Genomic DNA, 8491 nt, shown 5'->3' with positions numbered 1-8491 from the left:
GGGATGGAAATATTCTCCAACATTCAATCACCGTCCAATAATGACATTTTATTAAAAGCTTATTACAATTTCACAAGGTAAAACATTTTAAGGGTCATTTCATGGTAACAAGAATATCATTAGACTTCCACAATCTTTTAATTCTCTTTTCAACCGTATAATTACAAATTATTTTACTTACATAGAAATAGAGATAAAAATCAATGTTTATTTGAATATATCACAACACCCCAAACCACAATTTAGAGAAATCAGGGGAATAACAAAAAAAAATCCAAACCCACTGAGTCCACTGTTTAAAAATTGGCACAAGAATAGAATATGTGCCTCAATAGAGCAAAAATTAATGGCTAAAAAAGTCAACTCTGCATTGCTCTCCTCCACCATTGAGCTTCCCTGTTCCAGGGACTGATCCTTTTGCAGCTCGAATTCGACATTTAGTTGTTGCATGAAACCTTCATGCGAGTTTCCTTTGTTGGCCAAATCTTAGATATGAATTTGTTCTAATCTTAACTTCTACTGTCAAATTCAACAATCTTTTGCTCAAACTCTTGCTCAAAAATTGAACAACTCTTTGTCCACCAAGTAACCCAAAGAATCTCTGGGACGTAACTGTGTACTTAAATTACTTACTAGTTTGTCTAACGCCACGAGCGCAATCATTGGTTTGAAGAGAGAGAATTTGTTTACCTTGATATGACACGGAAACATGGAAATGATCGATGCTCAAGGCCACCTTCTTTGGGGTTCTTTAAAGAGATTTCTAAATCATAATCTGCGTTTACTCGAGAGTTAAGAGAGTGAAGTTTGATATGGTGAGTGAATAGAGAGTGAAAACTGGACGAATGGGATGCAAAATCAACCGGCAATGGAGATAACAACGATAATCAATACAAAGAACAAAACCGTAGAATCATCATCGCTGAACGCAAGAGAACTCCGGTTGTGATTGGATTCGACATAAGAGACTGCTTCTGTTAGTTTATTTTCTTGGATGCCAGAGAGACAACAGATTGCCTGTTATGGGGTATGGAAAAGAAGGTAGAAAAAGGGGAGAGAGAGGAATTTAAATGGAGATTGGAAACCGCGTAGAAGTTCTGTTTGGATGTTAATGGAATTGTCTCTATACTTTATATATAGAATCAAGGAATACATTGACTAAAAGCAATTCTTAGAAGCCAGGAAAGATGTATTGTAGCTACTGGAAAGGAAAAATAAACGCGTAACATGTACCCCCTTTTCAGCCTTCCTTTAGGCTTTGTTTGTAACTGCAAAGTGCCACGTTTCATGGGTATTGTGGCTTTTACATCATGCATGCTCAAAAGGCAAAAGAATCTTGGTTAACAAACTTTTCAATATGCCAAATAACAATATTGCTGACTACCCAATTTCAATGATAATTAATATTCGTTTCACTGTTGAGTGACAGGGCTGTAGTTATCAAAAACTATTCCAACATTCGCAATTCAGAGAATACACACTAATTATGGTTATAACCCTGGGAACATACTAATATATGCATCAACGCAATATATTTAAAGTGATAAGATGATTGTTTTCGAATCTGCTACTGATCCAGGACATATTTTCACATACAAAATATTTATTCAGATTCAAAGATAGAAATTGACACCTTGAGGATGTAAAAATACGCAATAGCTATTATACCTTTTAATAAAATGAGTATCTGCAGACCACGTTCATGTCTAAGAACAACTGATGGTACACAAGCGACCTAAAACTTTAAGTTGAACTTATTTATCTCATAAAACATCTCAAAAGACTGTCATTTGTCGATTTCATGAAGTACTACTTTAGACTCTATTTTTTTTTCTTCCAAGGAAATTGTACTTGACTATCCCCATGTTTACCCAAACAAAAATTTAATAAAAAGAAAACAATAGTAGTTAGAGCAATCCATATACACAGAGAAGCAAAGCATAGACATTCTATTCAGATAACTTAATTTCAATTTTTGATCAAGTAACTTGTTCATAACTGAGATAAGCAATACCATGTTATCTACCTCCCAACTTTTAGATGCAAAGATACTGCTATATTCACTGTCTTCAACTATATCAAAGAAGAACCCCCGGCCTTTTATATACTTTTTACAAACCTTTCATAATTCAAAAACTGAGAAGAGCGCACACAAAAAAAAAAGACCAAAATTCATTAGAAAATTATAACTGCTTAAGCTCTTGGATAAAGGGCTAAGAGAATGTATCTGCCTTCAACTCATCCTAAACTGAAGGTAAATTCCCGCTGTAGCCATGCAATCTATCTTTATTTCTCCAGAGATTATCTAATTTAAATCAGCCAAGAACAACCGTAGAGACACCTTATTAACAATTTCACTGAAACTTACATACACCACATACTACTTCATATCAATACATTTGGCTCAAAGACAAGATCATGTAATCTGTATTGCCACTATGTACAACAAAATGCACTAAAAGAACTACAAAATGAGAAGACGACAAAGAACAGATGCGATTGTTCCGTTTAACAATTCAAATGGAACTTGAATATGCAAAAGCATGACAAAAAACTAAGAATTACTATTACAATATCAATTAACTAAAAATAAAAACAAGCTTACTGCCAGACATGATGTTTCATGAACTCCGTCCACATTCCTCAATCATCATTCCTTTAAGACTCTTTGCTAACCAGATAGCTGTCTCCCTTGGGGAGACCTTGTCTTTACCAAAAGGCTTCAGAACAACTGCAAGCTCTTCCAATCTATTTTGCTGCAGCAGCTCCGCTGATAGTTCTAAAAGCCCTTCAAGTGCCTCTGCCCTCTGCCTGAAAGACTTAACATCTAAGATTTCCTTTGCTGGTGTTTCGTCTTGCATTGTGGGGGAATTTGGTTTTGTTTGCTCAGAAGAATTATATATTGGAACTAAAGTGGGATTTCTTACATCCATTTCCTTGTTACTTAAATGATCCGAAAAACTTGATTTCAAACTAACAGCGTCAGAGCTACTAGATGATTTCAGGGCCACTGGGGAGGTCATGTTCCTCATTTCCAATTCATCCCTCACCACATTTATGAGCTTCCCAACATCTACATTTTGAACTCCCATCTCTACAGTTTCCAGTACCGGCTGCTCACTCCCGACCCGGAAACTGCTGTGCCTTATAACATGTATGACATCATCAAAAGCAGGAGAACGTTGCGCAGCAGCTGGCTTTTCAATAGCTGGACTTTGCAAAATAGTTGCTTTATCTAGCTGCAAACTGTTTTGACTAGGAGAAATAGGTGGGGGAACAGAAGCAGTGCTTTCTGCTACTGAAGATAGAAGTTCCCTTAGACAAAATTTTTCATCACTATCATTAGATGCAGACGACGTATTTGATTGGAGCAGTATATCAGGCCTACTACTGGGCTTGCTTGCAGGAGTATCATCAATAATACTAGGCCTGCTTACAGGGGTATTGTCGACAGTATTAGGCCTTATTATAGAGGTAATATCAATAGGCCTGCTTATAGTGCTATTATCAATAGAACTAGGCCTGACAATTGGGGTAATATCAATAGTAGTAGGCCTGCTTAGAGGTGTATCATCCATACTGCAAGGCCTGTTTAAAGGGGTTTCCTCATTACAATCAAAGATTTCTTCAGAACTCTGAATGGCTGCATTTGAGCTCACTTGCCCATCAGTAACTGTATTCTGAAGATCTGAGACAGCCCCCGAGATTTCATCCGAGCATGTAACAGTTTTATGATCATATTCATGGTTTTGCCCAGACATATTTCCAGGCATCTCAGATAGCAAAGAAGTAGGTGAGCAGCTGCGTGGATGTGATTCTAAGGCATCTGAGTGGGTTACTGTAACATGATCAGCGTCTATCTGTTCTGCCATGTCAATAAAAGGAGTTGTGGCATCATCACAAAGCTCAAATGCATGAATTGACACTGATGACGAGACAGAATTGCTGCTATCAGTTTGCATTGCTTTGGAAGGTCCAACAACAGCCTTCTTGGACTCATGTGAGCTCTCCCTATAAACATGAGTTAAGCGACCATTGGGAACTTGATGAGGAATACTCTCAGGCTCCTGATTTATCACATTTGGAGCCAGTTTCACGGTGTTGTTCACTGTGTTTGGAGAGTCAATTCCAACTTGCCTCATCCTTCCAAGAAATGAAGTTCGTCTCACAGTATTGGAAGGAGGAGTCCTTTGCCTCGGCTTAGCAGGGAGTCCATCTTCAACATGTTTCACTGGAACAGGAGGAGGAACCCCTTCATGTCTAGGTTTTGTCTTGGGAGAGGAGTCAATAACAGGTAACTGTAGAGATGAATCATTGTTTTCGCGGGGGGTGGGGGGTGTGGGGGTGGGTTGGCGCGACTAAATCAGTAAACATGTCAAAATAATATTGAAATAGGATAGGAAACACAAACTAATGATATACCTGATGTTTTAAGGGATTTGATCCTGGCATCCGTTTCGCAGAATCAACTACTAATTTTGCTTGTGCAACCACTGGTGTATCTGCATTAGACTTCAAACCAGGAGCAACAGCACTGGGTTTCAGGACTTTGGGTGAAGCTTCTGTGTTACTTCTTTGGGTTGGCACACCTACAGCCTTTATGCGATTGCCTCTCATTGGGGAACCATTTTCTCTAGCTTTGCCTTCTTTCAAAGCCATCATTATACTTCTAATGGTTTTTGGCTGCTTAGATTCGACATTGGATCCCTGTTCACCAAGAGAGGGTTTCATCACCCTTCTTTCGTCCATCTTGACAATGCAAACATCAGAGCCATGTTCTTCTTCGCTTGGTGGAGGCTGCTCAGAGTCATCATCGTCATCAATGGAAATTAAATCTGTGTCAGTGGCTTTACTTTCACTGTTGGACACAATTGTTGCGGTGTTTCTATCACTTGAAAGAAGACTGTCTTTATCACTACTTGAACTATTACTGTTCTGGCTTTCAGCCATATTCTTCCTAGATTCACGAGCAGTTGTAATAGGCTTCTCTGAGGAGGACGTTGCTGGAGGACTAAAAGATGGACGGTATTGATCAACATAATGCTGCAGGTATGGGTGCTTTAAAATTTCTGATGCCTGACCAAAGTTTAAATTTAAACTATTAAGATGAAATCCAGCTTATCTTAAAGTTGACCCAGCGTGTCAGAGAATGCTTACACTTGGCCGATGCTCGGGGTTCTTTCTCAACATACCTTTGATAAGAGTTTTCCTGTTTATGTAAAATCAATCAATTAACATATTTATCATGCTGTTAAGTATTGATTATCAACACCAGGTGATGAGGCAACTACATGAAAAAGAATGAGTCTTGCTTCCAAATTAATAATAACCCCTCCCCTCCCCTAGCCCAGTGAAAAATAAAATCAACACCCAGACACAAGCACACATGCTGCATGACCCCACAGTCTACCATCACCACCTAGTCTCATAAAATCAAATGCCCAGCAACCACCAAGTTAGAGCATTTACTATAATAATAAAATCCCATGAATATTATAAGTATTATGTATACATGCAAGAATGATACACAGACAGCACATGAAAACTTACAGTGATGGCGAATAGCATGAAGGTAAAGGGCCAATTGAGGAACGGTTTATCTTGCTTATCAACCCTGCCATATCCTGAACAGAGAAGTAGAATGAAAATCAGGTTAATTTAATAGAATTATTTATATTATCAATAAAGGCTTTAAAAAGCAACCAACTACAGAAAGCCTTTGCAAAGAGCATATTAATATGCCACACAACATTAGAGGTAAGCAGAATACAAGCATAAAAATTCACTGAATACTTTTCCAATTAGTTTTCAACATGATAAGAGTATTTTCACATTATTAACAAATTGTAAAGACGAGGATGTATGGCTATCAAGTAAAAGAACCAAGAGAAATCTTACAAAAGCTTTGAAAGCAGGGCGATGAGCAGCCATCTCATACATGCAGCACCCTGCTCAACAATGAATCACTTAAGCCATAGAACAAAGCCAAAAATCACAAAGAAACTCTAGAAAATACATACCCAGAGACCAAATATCAGATTTGAAACCGTAAGGAATATCAGCAAGCAGTTCAGGACACATGTAATTGGGAGTTCCAACCACCTGTATCAAAAATAAGAAAACATTAATATAGCAATGCAATGCAAATATTAATTGTTCAATTTGCAAAAGATTCTGCAAGTTATTAACTCATTTAAAATAAACTTGTTTTATTGTTCATAGGTGAATCACAGAGTATAAAATGACAGGATACTTTCTAATTTTTATATGAAACTATCATTCCCAGCTGAAAGAAAAAATAACTCGGAAGAGTAAACATGAATGAACTCCAACTTTCTAACAGTAATAAATATTACAAAAAGGAGAACAATTCTCATATAGCACATACTGAAGATGCCAAGTCATCTGCCTTCAAAGTCTTGGCAAGTCCAAAATCACCTAAAACACAAACCAAAAAAGAACAAACTCAGCATTATAACAAATCAAACATATCAAGTTAAGGACCCAATTTTCACCCAATTAACACAAAAGAAGACTCACCAAGTCGAACATCTTGATCTTTGGTAAGAAAAATGTTGGAACACTGTGGGGATAGAGAACTATATATATCAGACCATAAAATCTTTGAATGAAAATAAAGATAAAAGATAAACAAATAATCTAAACATTCATACACATACCTTTAAGTCACGATGAAGAACAAAATTCGAATGTAGGTATTCGACTGCTAACAGTAGTTGTGTAAACCACTTGCATAGTTTCTGCACAATGTGCACAAACATATAGTAAACCTTAAGTTCACACCAGGGAAAAAAAAGTACTTAAATTTATATAAAATCATCCCAAATAAAAATAAATAAATAAACAATGAAAGCACCTCCTCAGGGAAATAGACTCCATTTGATTTTTTCATCAACTCAGCCCTGTTGCAGGATTATTCAAGAACAACATGAACTTATTGCACGAAAGAAAACAATCGAAAGAAAACAAGATTTTATATTAGTATGTAACTCACATGTCTCCACCTTCACAGTATCCAGTGACAATGCAAACATAGCAACCCTACGATTACACATACATAAATCTTTTTATTTTATAATTCTACTCAAAATGAAAACCGAACGAAACCAACACTATTGACTTACTTTCTCAACCCAAGCTTCTTTAAACTCAACAATGTAAGGGTGTTGAATTCGCGCAATAAGAGCCATCTACATTTCAATTAACAATCCATCAAAACGACGATAAATCAAGAAATATAAGAAAATACAAATACAACCTACGTTACACCAACCTCTTGATGAGCCGATCTCCTGCAACGCTCCGTTTGTCTCGCTAACCGAATCTTCTTCAATACATACCTGAAATCAATCAAAGATCCAATTAAACACAAACCTTACACCACCACACACATTTCAAAAATTTCAAAAGAAAACATTTCTTCTACAACTTACTTCTTCTTCTCAGCCTTGTGATTCACGAGAATCGCCGCACCAAAAGCGCCACGACCGATCTGCTCCATGATCTCGTACTGATCCATCCGAGACTCCATTGCTAGAATCGAACTAATCAAATTTCTCACACAATAATCACCGGATCTTCAAGTGAAATCTTCCAATGCGTGAAAAAAAAAAGTAACCGTTTTGATCATGGATCAAATCATTTGATTCTTCGGTCAATAAAACATTTCCGGTTCTCGTCTTTTAATTCCGATGCGATTCAATGCTTTTCATTTCTCTTTTTATTTTTATTTTTTCCTCCTTACTTTTATCGTATCACTCACTTCACTCTTCACTCTCTTTAACCTTTTTTTTTTCCTTTTTAAATAAAAAAATGAAAATTGTGCGGAGAGTGGAGCAGAGAGAAGAGTAGTTATTTCTTGTAAGGATTATGAAATTATATGGTTAGTTTAGTTAAGTAAAGAATGAGGTAATGGGTATGTTTCAGTTCAGTCTACGCCGACAAAACCAGCTGTTCTACAAAAGTGTATTTCAGCTCTACTGCTTTGTCTCTCACAAGACAACGAGATTTTGTTTTATTTATTTATTTGAAATATTAATAATAGTAATTGTTATTGTTCTAATCAATTCTAATTATGGATTGCCCCACTCCAGTATTAGTAGTCCATATTTATTTATCTTTGGTTTAAGTTGTACTCTGAAGATCAGTGACAAATTTAACCATAATTAGTGCATTCAATATTTCAACCAAGAATTAAATGTTATCATAATTCAGATTATTTATATTTGATGAATTAATAATTGATATTCTTTTCATTTACATTATTTATATATTAATGAAAATCGGGTAGACAAATAGAAGCATAAACACATTCATATAATAATTTAATTAGATAAACGTAGAATTGACTTGATATATTCATTTAATTAAAAATATGTATATTATAAATGCAACAATTTATTATTTGGTAGAATGCATATTGTATTTTTATGAGATTTGTTCTAAGTTGTTGGAGGTAGATTTACCATTG

General features: G+C 36.1%; 1 protein-coding gene across 1 annotated transcript; it reads right to left on the bottom strand.

The window, feature by feature from the left end:
- Positions 1 to 2251: 2251 nt before the first annotated feature.
- LOC116138889 (serine/threonine-protein kinase Nek5) lies at positions 2252 to 7750 on the bottom strand. The gene is made up of 14 exons (XM_031424565.1): positions 7455 to 7750; positions 7295 to 7361; positions 7146 to 7211; positions 7016 to 7062; positions 6878 to 6923; positions 6681 to 6761; positions 6541 to 6583; positions 6389 to 6438; positions 6021 to 6102; positions 5899 to 5948; positions 5551 to 5624; positions 5158 to 5209; positions 4423 to 5076; positions 2252 to 4298 (listed from the first exon to the last, which is right to left on the bottom strand). The coding sequence occupies exons 1-14, from the start codon at positions 7550 to 7552 to the stop codon at positions 2622 to 2624; spliced, it is 3087 nt and encodes a 1028-aa protein (XP_031280425.1). The 5' UTR covers positions 7553 to 7750; the 3' UTR covers positions 2252 to 2621.
- Positions 7751 to 8491: the final 741 nt, after the last annotated feature.

The sequence above is a fragment of the Pistacia vera genome, unplaced genomic scaffold (assembly GCF_008641045.1).
Source record: "Pistacia vera cultivar Batoury unplaced genomic scaffold, PisVer_v2 Contig344, whole genome shotgun sequence".
Classification (NCBI taxonomy): Eukaryota; Viridiplantae; Streptophyta; class Magnoliopsida; order Sapindales; family Anacardiaceae; genus Pistacia; species Pistacia vera.
Note: the sequence above shows the minus strand (reverse complement) of the source record. Positions and strands in the feature narration are given on the sequence as shown.

What these genes read in the sequence shown, in the direction of transcription:
- LOC116138889 (XM_031424565.1), bottom strand. Translation starts at nt 7,552, where the DNA reads ATGGAGTCTCGGATGGATCAGTACGAGATCATGGAGCAGATCGGTCGT. An exon ending in TACTGTGAAGGTGGAGACAT is followed by an intron (nt 6,924 to 7,015) that starts GTGAGTTACATA and finishes ATCCTGCAACAG; the next exon opens with GGCTGAGTTGATGAAAAAAT. An exon ending in ACCCCGAGCATCGGCCAAGT is followed by an intron (nt 5,077 to 5,157) that starts GTAAGCATTCTC and finishes AACTTTGGTCAG; the next exon opens with GCATCAGAAATTTTAAAGCA.